Below are 19,228 nucleotides of genomic sequence, written 5' to 3' on the forward strand. Positions count from 1 at the left end.
TAAGGTCATTATTGTCTTTTGATAATTCAAATTCTCTCCGGCGCTATTTGTATTACACGTGCGCGTAAAGTACGATGTGACAATGTTGTACATTGCCTTGCTCTCTCTATCTGTCTCTTTCGACACAATTGCTAGCAGACTACCTACCGCCTTCCGAATTGCCGTCGACTCTAATAAGATAATAAAATAATATTTTTCCATCTTAAGTCATACTAATACTGTATTGAGCTACATAACCTGATTTTGTTACTCTACATAATCTGCGATAAACGTTTTCAATTTGTAATTAAGAATACTGCTTTTAATGAAACTTCTGGCTTTTATTAATACAGCATTGATCGTCAGAGTTGCTATATGGTCCGAGCTGATGAATTGTATAACGAAGTAACTCATGATGCATCGGGCAAAGGAGCATCACAGGGAATGTTTATCGGTTGTTTTGTAGACACAGCAACTGGCTGGCTCAGTTACACTTGTGAAGGAAAGGAAACCAGCCACAAGTTTAAGGTACAGTAACAAAAATAGATAAATTAATGAAAGGAAATGAGAATAAGTAATTCTGTTGAAATACTTTGTAAACATTATGTAATATCTTGCAGATGGAGCCTGAAACAAAAGTTTTTCCTGCCATCTTTGTGGAAGCAACTAGTAAAGAAGTATTACAAATAGAGTTGGGTAGAACATCAACAACTCTGCCTCTTTCAGCTGCAATACTTCAGAACTCTGAGAGGCATGTCATTCCACAGGTAAGCAATTCTAAATGGACTACAGTAGAACCCCAATTATCGAAACAGTTGGGGTGGAGGAGATTTTGGATAAACTGTAAAAAGGTAAAGGTATCCCCGTAACATGCCATGAAGGCACTTAGGGGGGCATGGAGGTAGAGCCCCATGCTTTCCAATACTTTGGCACTAGAATGAGATAGTGTGGTCGGCATCACGCTCTGATCACCTTTTACCCCCGGGAAAGATCCGGTACTCAATTTTATAGGAGGTTGAGTGAACCTCGGGGCCGTTCTGAAAGTTTGGCAACGAGAAAAAATCCCGTCACCACCTGGGATCGAACCCCGGACCTTCCAGTCCATAGCCAGCTGTTCTACCAACTGAGCTACCCGGCCGCCGGATAAACCGTAAATTCTAGAAATCTCACTTACCTATAAAGGAAAAAAAAGGTTATGATTAAAAATCTATCTATTGTTATCCAGGTACTCTAAAAATTTATTAACTACACCTTACAGTAACAGAATCTACTTAAAATAATCAATTATGTTAGTCTGAGTTTTATTTTCGCAATGTTTCTTTGCTGTTATATCCCTCCACCAGTTTATTAGTAAACCATCTGTTGATGATTTCTCCTCACTTTCCTCCACAAAACGTAAAGCAATCTGTGTTGGAGGATTTCACTATTTTTTATTCTCCTCACAGCTTCAAGTTTTCTTCAACTGTAATCACTACACGTTTTCGTTTACTCGACATTTTAATAAAAGATCCTACCATACAATGTAGTGTTCGCATAAAACATGCTTGCACACTACTGGAATATCTTGTATGTAATGCGTCGAACTGCAGATAAAGAATCCACACTTTTATTTGACTGATTTGTATTTGCTATATTGATGCAAATGCAGACATTTCACGAGCTGACACCTAATCACCTAATGAGTAAACCTCGGATTTTTATGCAAATGCCTATTTAGTTCCTTTAGGAAAATGTGCAAAATAATTAGAGATGTTTGCAATTTATGGAAAACTATACTCATTGGGAGCAGTTTTATAGTGCCTAAAATTATCTATAATAGGAGTCAGTGCCCATTTCTTTCTTTTTGTGCCTAAACCTGCCTAAACAAGTAATTTTAAGGTTTTTTTTTAAGAATTTCAAGAACTTTTAAAATTTAATATTATAGTTTACTTAAAAATTATTTATTTTAAAATTTGTCTCACTTACGGCTGGCCGCCAACAATTGATATGTTCCTGATTAACACTTTAACTATTAACTGTTTTGAATGCTTCAACGACAATGCGCAATACATAGCTTAAATTTCATTTCTAGTTTTCTTCTCTCTGTGTATGTAGTGCTCATATCCTGTATTGTATTGGTTGCATTGCATATCAGTATGGAGAGAAACAATTCCGAAAGACAAGTGTTCGAAAGCTTCTTTAATGCTTGCCTTGGTAGTGGATTATCATTATCATTGGCATTACGGCCCTTGTAGTTTAGCCTTAGCCTCCCTCAGAACATCTGACCAATCACTCCTGTCTAATGCTCGTGTTCTCCATCTTCTAATTCCAACTTTTGTTAGGTCAGTCTGAACATCATCCAACCATCTCAATTTAGGTCGTCCGACTTCCCTTCTTCCTACTGGCAATGCATCTAGTAGAGCTTTGGGTGTGCGATTGTTCTCCATCCTGGCTACGTGTCCCAGCCACTCTAACCTTCTGAGTTTTATGTCAACAACAATATTAGTATCTTTATATAATTCATATAACTCAGCATTTGTTTTGATTCACCAAAACCCTTGCTCATAAGTAGGCCCAAAGATTTTCCGTAATACTTTCCTTTCCCAGGCATTTAAGATCTTTATTGCCCTTTCAGGTGAAGTCCAGGTTTCACTTCCATATACTACTATTGGTTTAATAATAGTTTTATATATTCTTATTTTAGCTTTTCTTGAAATACACCTGGACTTCATTGTTTTATTCAATGCCCAAAGACCTCGATTCCCAACTGAATCTTCTCTTTTATATCAGTCTTAACATCATTATTGTCTTTCACCGTGGAACCCAGATACTTAAAACAGGAAACTCTATCAAAATTTGTATCATTTAAATTAATCTTATTAGTATTGTCATTAGGTAGTGGATTATAATGATCTTATTTACGACGTGAAAATAATTTTTTGTCATTTATGTAACAAACAGGTAAGGATTAGACATTTTCTTTCTTATGGTAGGCAAGCCGATAACTAATCTAATAGTTTTCAGCGGTGTTCTCAGATTATTTAAGGCTATAACTCGGCCACAAATTAGCCTAAGACTATTTTTAAGAAATGTAAAATCGTAGACCTTTTCTTCTTCTTCTTCTTCTTCTTCTTCTTCTTCTTATTATTATTATTATTATTATTATTATTATTATTATTATTATTATTACTATTATTATTATTATTATTATTATTATTATTATTATTATTATTATTATTATTATTATTATTATTATTATTATTATTTGTCACTTTTGTTGATGTCGTACAAAATTTTGTCCAATATTCTTTTGAGAAGATTAGCTCCGTACGTAGATGAAATTATTGGGGATCATCAGTGCGGTTTTAGGCGTAATAGATTGACTATTGATCAGATTTTTTGTATTCGACAGATAATGGAGAAAAAATGGGAGTATAAGGGTACAGTACATCAGTTATTCATAGATTTCAGAAAGGCTTATGACTCAGTTAAGAGGGAAGTATTATATGATATTCTTATTGAATTTGGTATTCCCAAGAAACTAGTTCGATTAATTAAAATGTGTCTCAGTGAAACATACAGCAGAGTCCGTATAGGTCAGTTTCTTTTCCAATTCACTGCGGGCTAAAGCAGGGAGATACACTATCACCTTTACTTTTTAACTTCGCTTTAGAATATACCATTAGGAAAGTTCAGGATAACAGGCAGGGTTTGGAATTGAACGGGTTACATCAGCTTCTTGTCTATGCGGATGACGTGAATATGTTAGGAGAAAATCCACAAACGATTAGGGAAAACACGGGAACTTTACTGGAAGCAAGTAAAGCGATCGGTTTGGAAGTAAATCTCGAAAAGACAAAGTATATGATTATGTCTCGTGACCAGAAATATAAAAATTGGAGATTTATCCTTCGAAGGGGTGGAAAAATTCAAATATCTTGGAGCAACAATAACAAATATAAATGACACTAGGGAGGAAATTAAACGCAGAATAAATATGGGAAATGCGTGTTATTATTCGGTTGAGAAGCTCTTATCATCCAGTCTGCTGTCCAAAAATCTGAAAGTTAGAATTTATAAAACAGTTATATTACCGGTTGTTCTGTATGGTTGTGAAACTTGGACTCTCACTCTGAGAGAGGAACATAGGTTAAGGGTGTTTGAGAATAAGGTGCTTAGGAAAATATTTGGGGCTAAGCGGGATGAAGTTACAGGAGAATGGAGAAAGTTACACAACGCAGAACTGCACGCATTGTATTCTTCACCTGACATAATTAGGAACATTAAATCCAGACGTTTGAGATGGGCAGGACATGTAGCACGTATGGGCGAATCCAGAAATGCATATAGAATGTTAGTTGGGAGACCGGAGGGAAAAAGACCTTTGGGGAGGCCGAGACGTAGATGGGAGGATAATATTAAAATGGATTTGAGGGAGGTGGGATATGATGATAGAGACTGGATTAATCTTACACAGGATAGGGACTGATGGCGGGCTTATGTGAGGGCGGCAATGAACCTTCGGGTTCCTTAAAAGCCATTTGTAAGTAAGTAAGTAAGTTCTCAGATTATTTAAGGCTAACACTCGGCCACAAATTAGCCTAAGACTATTTTTAAGAAATGTAAAATCGTAGACCTTGTCTTCTTTGGAGTTATAAAATTTGATGATGATGATGATGATTATGATTATGACTATTATTATTATTATTATTATTATTATTATTATTATTATTATTATTATTATTATTGTTTAAGGATGTTAGGCTATACAGTTATTCGAATCAGTGGAAAGGTCATTTTCAGCCTTCAAAATGATTTTAACAGACAAAAGACATAGTTTATTGAAAATTTGGAGAAAATCTTGATAATATATTGTGCTACTAATTATGAAAACAAATAATACGTGATGCTTATAGTCGTACACATAAAAATGTAAAAATACTTGGTTTCGTGCATAACTACTCGTTTTGTGGTCCATTTTAGATACTGGTACCAAAAATAAATTTTTTTCTTGCCTAAAATTAAAGAATAGTGCCTAATTACATCATTTAAATCTATTTTAGATGCCTAAAACATCAATTTTTCATGCTTAAAATTCCGAGGTCTGCTAATGAACAACTCTATTTGAGTGTTCTTACAAAGTCCCATTAGTGACCAGCAATCTTTCACTTTATTACAATACATAATTATTTTATTTTACAGTTTCCACCAAGACTAAAAGTTCAGTGCTTAAAACCACATCAATGGGCACGTGTACCTAACCAATCCCTGCAAGTACATGCTCTGAAACTGTCCGATATTCGTGGTTGGAGTATGCTTTGTGAAGATCCTGTGTCTATGTTGGCACTTCACATTCCAGAAGAAGATAGATGCATTGACATATTGGAATTAATTGAGATGGAAAGACTGCTAAGGTAAATATACATTACTCTGTGTTCGTACTATCAATGGAAAACATTATCTGACATTTGAACCCAAAAAAAAATTAAAGAAACCACTAATATAATGTAAACATATGAACAATTCTTAAAGTGTGGTTTAATCCATTACACTGTATCTCCGGAAACAAGAAGTCTTTGATCTATAATATTCAATAAATAGGGATATCCTGAACTAGCACCAACAGATAGCGCGCATATACTTTGAGGGATGAGCTTTGCGTGTGCATTTGTTTTCCAATATATAAATATTAAGGATTTACGTAGTGTATTAGTATGTTAAATACTCTTAAAAACAACTCAAAATGTTACATATTTGTTGTGTTCCTATATGTAAAAACCAGGGAAAGCTTTTTGTCTTCAGTCAGGTCTCGAAAGATTCTGAATATATGCTTTCAACCTTAAAAAAAATATATAAGTAAATAAATTGCGCCTATTAAACAAAAAGAACTACTTCAAATAAGGAATTGCTGGATACAGTTTAATTTTGGGAGAGGGCAAAGAAAGAAATTGTAATAAAAACATATGCAACCTCGACAGCAAGCTATGTTAGCTTAGACTGTATTCATTACTTGTAGGAGTCTTCGAAGTTTGCGACTGCATTTTACAATGGAACGATACTTGGCCTACAGTAAACTCTCGATGAACTGGGATATTATCTAGGTCGGACGATCTGTAGTGAAAAAAAATATATAGGCCTATAAATAAAATAGTCTGTGTGACTTATTGAAACCATGTTTTAACTTCAAATTTTCAAAATCATCATACACAGTATTCAAAACTGCATGTCCTTAACCTTCAAAACGCACGAATAAGCGTGATACTACTGCGATCATATTATAACATTCCATTAAAAATTGAATTTGTTCCTTCTGCAAGTAGAGAAAAAAAGTACGAGGAATTCAAGCCCCATAGTCCCTTCCCTATAAAAAAAAAGACATTGGTGGCTGCATATCCTGTTTATCGTGTACGGTACCTACTTACAATACTTATGGTTAAGAGGCAATATTCACATTCGACAAAGATCCTTCTTCTTTTTTTATTCGTGTACCTAGTTCTCAAAATTCTCGTTTAGGTTCATGACTATTCAATTTACTCGTATCTATATTCTGCATACTGCAGAATTCCTCATCAATCTCTTAAGGGGAATCGCTCAGTATTATACAAGTTTACGCTATTTTTTATTGTAAATTAAATTAGATTATGAGGTAAGAAAATACTGAATTATATTAAATTATACTAGGTTACAAAGATAATTATAAATATAATTTTGACACGCACAGAAAACCAACAAGCGGGAGAACATAATGAACTGTAGCATATGACATAATATAGCTCTCTGTTGCATGGAACGCTCCTGCCATCTAACGGTAAAACTTCGCATAAGATATCTCTATAGACAGCCACTTATCTTAAATGTCCCATACACGCAAAGACTTATCAGAGACTTATCTATATGTGTACAGACTTAACTCTGGGAGGTATATCTGAATTGGATGATTGTCCATACACACTCAGACCATTTGAAAACTTTTTGCATTTACCGTGACTGCCAAAATCTACTTTCTCTAAGAATTATTAACGACAAATATTCTTGTGGTCAAAAAGACCCCAGATAAGTAGCATGAAGTTCTAGAGCAGCTAAGTTGTGAGGGTTAATAAGTTTTGGAGTTAAGGTACTGGTAATGATATTAGAATAAATAAAACTTTAAAATTAGTGTAAAATTAAGTTCATTAAATTCATTAGTTTGCTTTATAGCAAGTAAACGAGCAATTTATTCAGCAATAATTAAGGCATTTTAAAATAACTATTTCATTAAAACTGGGGGTAACTGCATGCACAGTAACTAAAATGATTAGAAGCTTAATTAGGTAGAATCGGCAAAAGGAAATATTTTTGGTTAATTCAGTCTGATTTTCTATATCTCGAATTTTCAATAACTCGAAGCATTACCAGTTTCCGGAAGCACTTCGAGATATCGAAGTTCGACTGTATATGATTAAGCAATTTCATTGTTTATTATTTATTACATTTCACAAAACTTTTAAAAAGTTTGCTCTATTCAAGCAGTATTCATGATGTTGACTGAAGTGTGTTATATTTATTTCAGTTTCCATGCTCATACTCTTACCTTATATGCTGCACTCTGCTACCAGTCCAACTATCGGGCAGCGCATGCACTATGTCTACATGTGGATCAGAAACAACTGCTTTACGCCATCTGCTCTGAATACATGTCAGGACCTCTGCGACAGGGCTTCTATGATCTGCTTATCGCTCTTCACTTAGAATCCCATGCTACAACAATGTAAGCAAGACACTTAAATATACCTACCAATAAAGTACAAAAATATTGTATCTTAAATTTGGATTTTAGATTTTGTTGATGACAGCAGTAAGTAATGAACACATTTCAAACAAAAATATAAAGTTTTGGTTTAATTGATATTTGCGCCAACTTAGGATATTATACTTTATCCCAGGGATGTCAAAGCCCTGTATTAATGTGCTCAGGCAATACAAATCCAACAAGGTTCACTTTTGAGCAAGATAAAGTACAATCGTCGTTTTTAGGGAAATGTTGTGCGGGTTCTTAAGAGCACGTAGTTCAGGTGCTTTGACATACCTGCTCTATCCATAATGCAATATGAAGAAAGCATAATAAACATGAAATTTTTTTTTTTTTTCTTCAGATTTCAATAAAATGATGCATTTGATTTTCTTTTAATATCCATAATGTATGTACCTATAGTCCCGTCGCTCTAATTTCTGGCAGCCAATCGCGTTGCAGGTCGGCTACATTTAAATGTGTGTGTCTTGTGATTGCTGAGGAAGACGTTATTCATTTCTTAAGGCTCGATAAATACTTAATATAATCGCCCGCCATTTTGGCTCTTTCGTTGGCATTTGCAGAAAGCACACGAGGACGTTATTTGCTGCTCAATTATTTGCTGAATTACAGTGCGTTCGATTTATTACCATAGGAGCTACAACATGATAATGTTTAACGGTGTGGCAAATAGATTCCTCGTATGGTAGCTCGGCAACGAAAGAACAAAAATGGCGAACGATACTACCTACCTAGACTTTATAGAGCCTTCACTTTCTAAGACGTAAGCAAAGAGGAGGAGTCACGCTGGGAATAACAGCGTCGCGACTATAGTATGTGTTAGTATGTGGGGGTGATGAGAGAGCAAGGAGGATTACCTTCTGTATTAATTATTGTATCCCGAAATCTATTGACACGTGTTCAAATTTTGTAGTTCACTTAATTTTTAATTTTTTCCTGATTTTTTTTTAAGTAAAGGTAAAACTCATCAAGCCGTGTTCAAATATAAATTTATAAGAACTATTTATTACAGGGAGGTTTGCAAAAATGAATATATCATTCCATTGGGTGCTGAATTGAAAGAGCTGTATGAAAATCCTGAAATGGGACACAGCTTACGTTCACTCAGAACAGAATCTGTAAGACCACAAATGAAGATGACTGATATTGCGTAAGTAAAATTTTATTTTATTTTAGCTATACATGAACAATAATAAAAATTTAACCTTAATATATTTATCTACATATAATCACTTTCCATAATATATTTAGTTATTTGTACTAAGTGGCATATATATTTCTTCACACAGAGAAACAGTTGATAACATCAGGAGTCTTTATAGTCCATACTTTCCACTTGATGTTGTGAAGAATTATGTGATGACAGCTCTGGATGAGGCTGTGCAAATAAATCAAGTACACAACAGGGATCCTATAGGAGGAAGTAATGAGAATCTGTTCTTGTAAGTAAAATATTAGATATAATTTTACTTATTCTCTTTATTTCTTTTTTACTAGTTTAGACACAAAAGACCACTCTACTATCAGATTGTCTCTCTGCAGAATGGATATTTCCTTCTATTTCCTTCATAAAGTTCATTGTCTCCTAACTAAAACATTAAGAAAAAAAGGATGTTCGGATTATATTAAAAAAAAATTAAGTGTTTAATGGTAATATCGTAACATAAGCTCACATTCTATATAAATATTGCTGAAGATGAGTGGGTTATTGTATTGTATTGTATTGTATTGTATTGTATTTATTAACATTCCATGATATTCATACATTGCTTTACAGCTAGAATATGGAACAAGTCAAAAAACTTAATATTATTATAAAGTCTTAATTTATAGTCACAGTCTAGATGAAATATATACAGACGAGATTTACAATATAGTCTACTAGTACAACACAAAGTTTTAGTATCAATTTCATGAAGTGTTATTGAATGTCATGAATTCACCTCAGAATAGAAGGCGTGAGAAATTAGGTACTACTTTAATTTGGCCCTAAATAATCTTATGTTTTGAGTTTCATTTTTTATATCGATAGGGAGGCTATTAAAAATTGTTACTGACATATAACGCACTCTTGCCGATGGAGTATGAAAGTCATTTTTTTTGACGTGTATTTATGCTATGAACTGTTGAATTAGTTACAAAGTTTTCACGATTACATACCAGTACGAGGAAGTTTATTAATGAAAAGATATACTGACAAGCCATGGGCATTATTTGTAGTTTTTTTAAAATAGTCCTACACGATTCCCTAGATTTGGCACCTACCATTATTCTAATTACTCTTTTTTGTAAAGAAATATACTGTTACTATCTGTGGAATTTCCCCAGAATATTATTCCAAAACTCATTATCGAGTGGAAGTATGCAAAGTATATTGTTTTTAAGGTATTGATATTTACTATCTTTTGCATAGATCTAATAGCAAAACAAGCTGAATTTAGTTTGGGGGTAATTTCTTTAATATGATTTTTCCAATTTAACACATTATCGATTTTTAAGCCAAGAAATTTGGTTGTTTTTGTTTCTAATAAGAATCTATTGTTAATTATTGCGCTAGAAATTTGCGAGGTTGAATTTGGACAGGATTTAAATTGAATTATGTTAGTTTTGTTACAATTTAATACCAATTTATTGACTGAGAACCAGTCACATATTTTGAAGAGAATTTTCTCTTTTGAAGATTGGAATGTGTTGGAGTTATTGGCTGTAATTACTATACTTGTGTCATCTGCAAATAATATGGGATGACCTACATCTTTTATTAGGGGGGCAAGATCATTTATAAACATTAGAAAAAGTAGGGGACCTAATGTGTTGGTAAGGACATAGACACAGAAATACTAACATTTGCAGTGTAGTGACTTATCTAATACTATCGTGTTAACTCAAACCCCAAGGATTATCATACCCATGCCCTTCTCATCTCAATACAGTGTCTTATGTAGAAACTTGTGGAATTATTTTCTGTAGAAGTTAGTACAGTGTAGTATATATCAGTGCTATTCCATAGGTGGTTAAGATGAGTATGCATTATGAAGAAATAGTGAAATGAAGGAAATATGAACAATTAAAGTTACCTCTTACTTTTGAAAAATCCTAGCAAGACTCTTTGTTTCAGCTTAGATACATATTGGATGCAGTTTTAGCACTTCCATCTGCTATTTTATTTTCATTAATTCCATAGTAACTGGAGATCCACTACATGGTGATAACATCACTGTGCTATATCTGGTTGAATTGTTTCATGAGTTGTATTGTTCTTATCGTATATGACGTGGGTTTATACAGGTGCGTCAGAAAGAACAGATGGATTTCGCACGACAAGAAAATTGTAAAGATTCATCAAATCAAAAATTTATTGTTATCAACAAACTCACCAATACATGCAGTTTATTTATGGAATACAACATCATCCATATGATGTCCTTGGCTTTCAATACAGGCATCGAGGCGTTTTCTGAAGTTCGCCATCACTTTCACAGTCATAGCTGGTGGGATTGCCGCGATTTCTTCACGAATCGCCGTCTTCAGTGCGTCCAGTATATGTGATCGATGTTTACAAACTTACGCCTTCAAATGGTCCCAAAGAAAGAAGTCGCAGGGCGCGAGATCTTACCGTAACGTCGGGCAATCTCAGTGCAATAGCATGTTTGCGGGCTGATCTTTGAGGTGGCCAGAAAACCTAGTGTCTGTCTCCACATTTGCAGGTGTACATGTGCTCCGTGTTCGTCCAGGTGTTTTCTTCTTTAATGTTGAACCTGTGATGCGAAATGAAGCCACACACCGCAAAATTGTATTCCAAGTTGGAATCCTAGCATGACATCCAATGTCGAAATGAGTCCTGAGTGGCAATCACAGACTTTTCATTTTTCAAAAATGTCTCTACGATGAAAGCACATTGTACGCCAGACCAACACCATGTTCTCAACTGAAACTGCATTCTCTGGCTGACCCAACAGTCATGGTCCCCCTCACTCTATCCCACCCCTCACTGCGTATTGATAGTTTGAAATCCATCCATTCTTTCTGACGCACCCTTTACTTCTAACTAATGTACACTGCAAATTTTGAATCTGTAATATGCAGGTTTTTCTATTCTGGATACTGGTACAATATTGAAGTGCTGCATGTAATTTTGGTGTCAACACGTGATTGAGATGAGCAAGGAATACTGATACCGTATATACGCGAATACTCCGTGCCATTGAATAATCAGCACACCAAATTTTAGGAGAGAGAAAAAAAAGAAGAAGAAAATTGGCTGTAATTTGTGTTTCAAATAATGCGCGCATCCCAGTTTTTTTTTCGCTGAATTCCAGATCCTCATCACATTATTCATTTTGCAATTTTAAATTTACGAAAATATAAATTATTTTAACAAAATATGCAATTGAATTTTTTATCGGTATATTTTATTAATTACCGGTAGTACATGTATATGAAATATATTCATTGCTTGTCTCTAGCATTCGAATACATAATTCGCATTTTGTTTGAATATAATATCATTTCAGGCCCTTGTTGAAGCTGGTAGATCGCTTGCTGCTTGTAGGAATGTTGAATGATGAAGATGTCGTTAAGTTGCTAATAATGATCGATCCAGAGACTTGGGATGAAACATTTGAGAAAGGTAAAAGATAACGTACTTTAAGAACAGAGCATTCGCTTCAGGTCTGGGCTGGAAAAATGGGCAGAATTGTAGTCAGCTAATGTCATGCCACCTCAAGACCACTTAATGCACGTGTATGTTGGGCAGTTTAGTTCCGTAGCTGCCTTCATCATCCATTGTGATAAGTCTCTTAAATATCAAGACGTGTCATTACTTCCAGCTTCTTTGAAATGTAGTTTCAGTGTGTTTTCATTAAATTGAATTGTTAGACCACTGAAATGCCAGCCTAAAAGTTCATGCTAGAGGCTTTTTTATGTATGACACATGCATGAAAATCGACTTATATAGAGAGAGACTCTGCCATCCCAGTTCCAAGTAGAGAAACAGTCAACTTGTTCTTAGATTAAGGAAAAAGGAATCGCTAAATGCTAGAATTCCTAAGCCAAAACAAATGGTTCTAATGGAACAAAAATTCGATGAAACTGGTGCAGCATTGGATCATTCTCCAAAGAAATCTCTACGTAGACATTTCAAAAACCTCAGCGCATATAGCTAAGATTGAAATCTTAAAGAGTGGCTATAGTCCAAGAATTCGAACGACTTTTGAAACAGACGTTAGCATTTATTATGAAAGTAAAACATAATTGTGTGCATTCTGTTGTTAATAAATGTTATATGTGTTGAATTACGCGGGAGATTATAGATGAATTGTCACTGTCTATACTATGTATCACAGAAACTATGCAGAAGGTTACAAATCTAAATTATTGTTGTCTGTGTCATGCACCACTTGCCATGCATATGTGCTTTACCGGTCCAGAACCGAGGTGAATGCTATGTACTAAGTATCTAACTTGCTTTAGTACTATATAATTTTATTACAAATTAAAAAAAATAATCTTATTGATAGAAAGTCATGAAGAGTGAATGAGCAGTGTACTTTATCTGAACAAAAGGAAAACAAGAGCTCTGTCAAAATATGTTTCATATTATACAGTTGAATATATAATATGTCTTAAACTAGAACTTGGAACTATGCTTTGAAAATAGTTTATTTTATACAATGACATGAATTAAGCTTTAAAACAAGAGGTTGATTTAGAGCTACCAATGAAACTTGCAAACTAATGTTGAACTTCATTTCTTTTCTTCAAGAGAGAGAAGAATCCAAAAAGGATAGCTACCCTTGAAAAAGGGGTACTGAGCGGTAACAGAACCTAAATTAATTGTAGATCAACAATATTCTATTTTAAATTTAAATTTTATTTTTATTTTATTTTAATTTAATTTATTTTTGGGGGGCAGCTATCCTTGACATGAATAATTTATTTTTCATATAGAGAGCTGTACAGATGGTTATTTACAATTAACAAGGAATGTCTTAAAACATTAAAAGATCGATATGGAAACGATGAAAGAAATTGATACAAAATCTTGATATAGTGCCCCTTTCACCAAAGAGCAAGCCAATTACTTCCCAGCGACAAACAGGTATGCAGTATTTCTCTTCCAGATAAGGAAAGCAGGGTTCATAATGTCTTTTCTTTTCCAGATCTACTTCTTGTGGTTGGAATTCGGCACCCTCAAATAATAATAACGTACTTTTATATTATTACAGATGGCAAAGATGAACACAGAAAAGGTTTGTTGCATATGAAAATGGCTGAAGGAGCCAAACTCCAGATGTGTTACTTACTTCATCATCTTTGTGATATACAGCTGCGACATAGAGTGGAATCCATAATTGCCTTTAGTCACGACTTCATTGGTGACTTACAAACTGTAAGTGAAATGAATGCAAAATAAAAATATTTTTAATCTAATAATAAGTAGGCCTACAGTTGAATTATTTTTTACATCCCCGCAATTTATAGATTTCTGCCATTTATACTACATTTTTGGGTCCTATAATTTTATATGCAGATACAATTTCTTTCAGTTTAAATAATTTTTCTCGGTTTTCTAAAAAGTGTAAAGGCGAGATTTGACTGCGGTAAATTCTTACACTTACCTGATTAAAAGTTGACTATTCATCAAGCATCAATTATTTCGCTTCATGCTTTCTCATTATGTGAAATATAGAAGTACCGTATTTTGAGGCTGCAAAAATTCGGCTTTGAGATTTTAAACATAATACAGTACATATGTTTTCAGACTAGCTGATATAAAATTAGTGATTTTTGGCACGGCTTCTCTCTTTCTGTATTCTTGTCTGTGTACAGCTGATTTTCTTTTCCTATATTACTGAATGAAGAAGGTAGTTTCTTATGAATTTGTTATAAACGAAGCAGAAGTTGGGTTATATTTTCTCGCATGCAGCTATCCGACAATTGCATAATTTGTCAATTAATTAATAAATAATAATAATAATAATATAGATTCGCTTTTTTAATATGTGACGCATCTTTCTATGATGATGATGATGATGATGATGATGATGATGATGATGATGATGATGATGATGATGATGATGATGATGATGATGATGATGATGATTGTAGAGAAAGAAGAATGTTAGAAATGTTGCTTCAAAATTAACGGTAATTAATTACAATCCATATGGAATATAAAATAAATTGGGAACTTATTCGAAATTGGTTTCGATGTTTTCTTTCTTTATTATTTCATGGAAGAATAAAGTGTAGGTACCGAGTAAAATTGTGGACCGTGTGTTCCCAAAAACCATGTTTAATTTAAAGAAATGTGTATTTTTTTTTTAAACAGGAAGATAGTGCGCATCATTAATGTAGTACAAAGTGCCTTATCCTGAAAACAGTAGATTTCTTTTACATTTCAATCATTGGCAGTTAGAAGGCGAACTTTTCACCCCATTTGTTGTAGCATGTGTGAAGTGAGTTATATCATGTAGTAATCCCTTTGTATGCTGCATTTTTTTCACTGCAGTAGTCACATTTGATTTCTTCAATTTGTAAGGGAAATGAATTTTTAAGAAAGTGATTGCAGTCAATTTACTTTACACAATTTGTCTTAAAATTACATTTTTGTTAGTACTTACACATAATACATGGTGAGGAAATGTGTGTTATTTAAGTGTGTTAGATGTAAGTATAACTAATTTTAACAGTGATGTTGAAGTTTCTTGCTTATTAAGTTTCTTATGCTTAACATATACATATATAGTTTCTAAAATTAACTTTTGATTCATAAACAATTTACTTTTATTGTAGGATCAATTGAGAAGATACATTGAAATTAAACAGTCAGACTTACCATCAGCTGTTGCAGCTAAAAAAACGAGAGAGTTCAGATGTCCTCCCCGGGAACAGGTAAATTCTTTTCTTTACCAAGTATCTTATTTCCTTTATTGTCTGTGTTTCATAATAAAATACTGAATTAATGTAATAACGACAGGTTTGTCCGATCTTTGTGATATGACTCGATCTAAAAAGTGGTCCAGATGATAGTTTAAAAACTGTGATGTATTATAATAATTATTTCTCCATATCTGTGAGGAACTTATTACAATAATTAATGTTTCTTGTATAACTGAATGAAAATAACACGCAGCAGGTTTCTGTTCTTAAAGAATCTGTCCATAGAAGAATTTATGTTATGATTTTGCAAGTTTTAATTCCAGATTCGTGAAAACATCCACATATCGGAATGTGCTAGCTTTCATGGCAACATAAAGTGTCCAAAATGTTAATGTAACCAGGTTTTTAAGAGTCTATTTTTGCACATCTTACTTATTTTCTATGAAATGACACACTACAGGGTGCGAATTAAGTTTTACTTAAATTTCTACTTTGCCTTTGATAAATTTTGCTGGCTTGTTATACTCATCATGATTTGTCGGTGAAGTAGAGATGGTTACATAGAATTGTTCAATAGAGTTTTGTTGCTTATAGTGCAGAGAGTAAGAGGTGGATCACATATATTTGATACAAATCTATATTTACTGTACGACTCATTGTAATACACATTACACATTTATTAGGATTTCGATTTGCTCGTAAGTGGTTCAACACTATTCTCACTGACATTCCATGATGGAACAGAAGCTATCGCACTTTTCACTGTTCCTGACTCAACACTTAGTCACTTTCACTTTTGTAGTGTTGAATTTGTTAACTATTTTATGAACTGTACGTCTGTTAGACGAATCAACCGCAGGAAAGTATTCTCGAAATGCTCTACAACACTGAGCAAGTGGTTCTTTTTTATCAATCAATCTTCTTAATGTATCGAGCTGCTTGCTGACAACATAAAGTCCACTGTAGTCCATTCAGTTGTTGTTTTTCACGAGAAATGAGGGGTATTTTGATCGGTGTTCATTATAGATGCCTGTTGCTAGTAGCCAGAGGTGGGGTGTAGTCAATATATACTGCAGGGCTGTGTCTTCTGCAACTGGTACTGATGATTTTAATTTACTTCTTTTGTGGTTTATGGATGGACAGTATAGAAGAATGTGTTCCAGATCTTCATAATGATTATTACACCACAGACAAGTAGAATTATCAGAAATGTGAAATCGGTGTAGGTACAATTGAGTGACAATGTGACCTGTTCTGGCTCTTGTTAAAAATGTTTGAACATGTCTGGGCAAGGTTTTGTACATTTCCAGGTCATTTGGTTTCTTTTGTACAGACTGTAAAATTTTTCCTTTGTCAGAAGAGAGCCAATTGTTGATCCATAGGTTTGTAAAATGAGACTTTACTGAAGCAAAAGCATTGGATAGAGATATCACTTGAAGAGGTCTTGGTTGCAAATATGTTGCCTGTTTTGCAATATTATCGACTTTCTCGTTTCCGGGTATACCACAATGACTAGGTATCCATTGAAATGTTATTTCCTTTTGGAGTTCTTTTAGTTTACTTAGTTGTTTCTGAATTAGAATAATTCTATGTGCATATAGGTTTGGTACATATTTAATTATATTAAATATAGCCCCCTTGGAGTCGGTAAGTATGCAAATAGATTTTTCAGAAATTTTAGTAACACACTGAAGAGCAGCATCAATAGCTAGTAATTCAGTGTCAAGACTGGAAGAGAATGAACATGCTATGAAATAACTTTCTTGATATTTTGGAATATAATACCCTGCTCCTGATGTCCCATTATTAGGATTTAGAGATCCATCTGTATAAATTTGAAGGTGATCCTTATATGTACTGCAGAGTAGTTCAATGGAATCTAACTTAAGAATTTTTTTTTTTTTTTTTTTTTTTTTTAAATCCAATGCCACCAGGTTGTCTTTTCGACATTTCTGGTCTTCTCTCCTGGCCGTGGCTTAGTTGTAACCCACTTCTGAGGTTGGGGCGCCTGGAAGGCAGAGTTACATTACCCCGATGATGTGATAGGATGATTATGATAATGTGGTGCCAGGAGAGGCCTTAAATCTAAACTTAACCTAAATTCCAGACCATGGACGAACACAGGAATAATCCCCTTTAAGGAAAAATTCCTGTGCTCTAACCGGGAATCGAACCCGGGACCTCATGAACTATAGCCAGAAGCTCTGACCACTAGGCCATGAGGCTGGTCGCAATCATATTGTATTTTTCATTTAAACTCTGTCTTGTATTCTGGATTCTAGTGGTCAGCCGTAGATTTCGGCCAGATGTCCCAAATTGTGGAATTTGTTGTTGTTGTGTCTACATTTCAAGCTCTCCATGCAGAATGGAGAATGTATGGAGGATCATTTTTGGAATGATTTCCTGGAATTTGTATGCTATATTCTGGAATCACCCATTTCCATGGAGGAATTTCGTTCACAATTTCGTTTTTTATAAAGTTACAACAAATTAAAACTATTTGTTCTGTACGAAATTTCTGTACGAAATTTCTTTTTCCTTAATCTAAGAACAAGTTGACTGTTTCTTTACTTGGAACTGGGATGGCAGAGTCTCTCTCTATATAAGTCGATTTTCATGCACTCACAACCCAAGAGAACTGAACAAGACCACAGAACTCTTCTCGACTGCCTTGCCTTGTTTGTAGCTGATCTTGCATACCGTACATATTGCTGCTCGTTCATGGGTAAGCACTCTCTGCTTGACTATGACATTATGCTGCTGAAAGCTAGCCAAGGTAAAATGATAGCTCTGTACCGTGGCTAATGAGAAAGATAGGCTTCGGCATGAATTGGAGTCATGCGATTATCATGGTCCAGTCATGGCCATCTTGACAATCGCCTAATATAAATACATATTCAAAGTTCTAAAAAACAAAGGAATTGCTATAATAAACTCATGTTAAACGTGCATTTATATATAAACTTGTTCAATATTGCCATGTTATGACTAAGAATGTGATATCGCGCCGTAGCCTGTCTTTCTTGTTAGCCACGCTCTGTACATTGTGACGTGTAAAATGTGTCCTAAGCACAGGTGTCAAGAGTGATGTGTTATTTTACATTAGCACAATATACAGATTTAAAACTTTTTCGTGTGAAAGTTTTGAGTAAGAATAGACATCACAGAACATTTTTGCAATGTATACCTAAAAAAACTTGGAATGCCTAAAACAATTAAGCACAGGAAAGCACTGATTCATAATGTCTAACTGAAAAATAGAGATATTGTATTTAGAGTCACGTAATATTTTTTCTCAACTCTGTCAAATTATATTTGAATTTTTATCAAGAAAGATAAAGGTCCTTAAAATTTTCCAGTAAATATTATGACATATACGGTATTCCTCACTAAAAACCACCACGGCAGTCCAGTGGCTAAAGAACTGCACTCATAATCCTGTGGACCCAAGTTCGATCACTGGCATATCCTCGATTTATGTCTAGGGTCATACAAGCCTATAGTCTAGGTAACAGGGTTTTTCTCCTGGAGCTCCGGTTTCCCGGTAGCATACCAGCAAATCTCCATCATAATTTTATCTCATCGTAGGTGTAGCGT

At 34.2% G+C, this 19,228-nt stretch overlaps 1 protein-coding gene across 8 annotated transcripts in view; it reads left to right on the forward strand.

The window, feature by feature from the left end:
- Positions 1 to 19,228, forward strand: part of RyR (Ryanodine receptor) — a 371,941-nt gene that overhangs the window by 231,729 nt on the left and 120,984 nt on the right. For all 8 annotated transcript variants that reach the window (XM_069842181.1, XM_069842183.1, XM_069842182.1 and 5 more), the window contains 9 exons: positions 333 to 507; positions 600 to 746; positions 5,161 to 5,372; positions 7,508 to 7,705; positions 8,760 to 8,897; positions 9,037 to 9,189; positions 12,262 to 12,377; positions 13,975 to 14,138; positions 15,545 to 15,643. In XM_069842181.1, coding sequence (XP_069698282.1) covers positions 333 to 507; positions 600 to 746; positions 5,161 to 5,372; positions 7,508 to 7,705; positions 8,760 to 8,897; positions 9,037 to 9,189; positions 12,262 to 12,377; positions 13,975 to 14,138; positions 15,545 to 15,643 — 1,402 coding nt within the window. The remainder of the gene's footprint in view (positions 1 to 332; positions 508 to 599; positions 747 to 5,160; positions 5,373 to 7,507; positions 7,706 to 8,759; positions 8,898 to 9,036; positions 9,190 to 12,261; positions 12,378 to 13,974; positions 14,139 to 15,544; positions 15,644 to 19,228) is intronic.

This window comes from Periplaneta americana, chromosome 12 (genome assembly GCF_040183065.1).
Source record: "Periplaneta americana isolate PAMFEO1 chromosome 12, P.americana_PAMFEO1_priV1, whole genome shotgun sequence".
NCBI lineage: Eukaryota > Metazoa > Arthropoda > Insecta > Blattodea > Blattidae > Periplaneta > Periplaneta americana.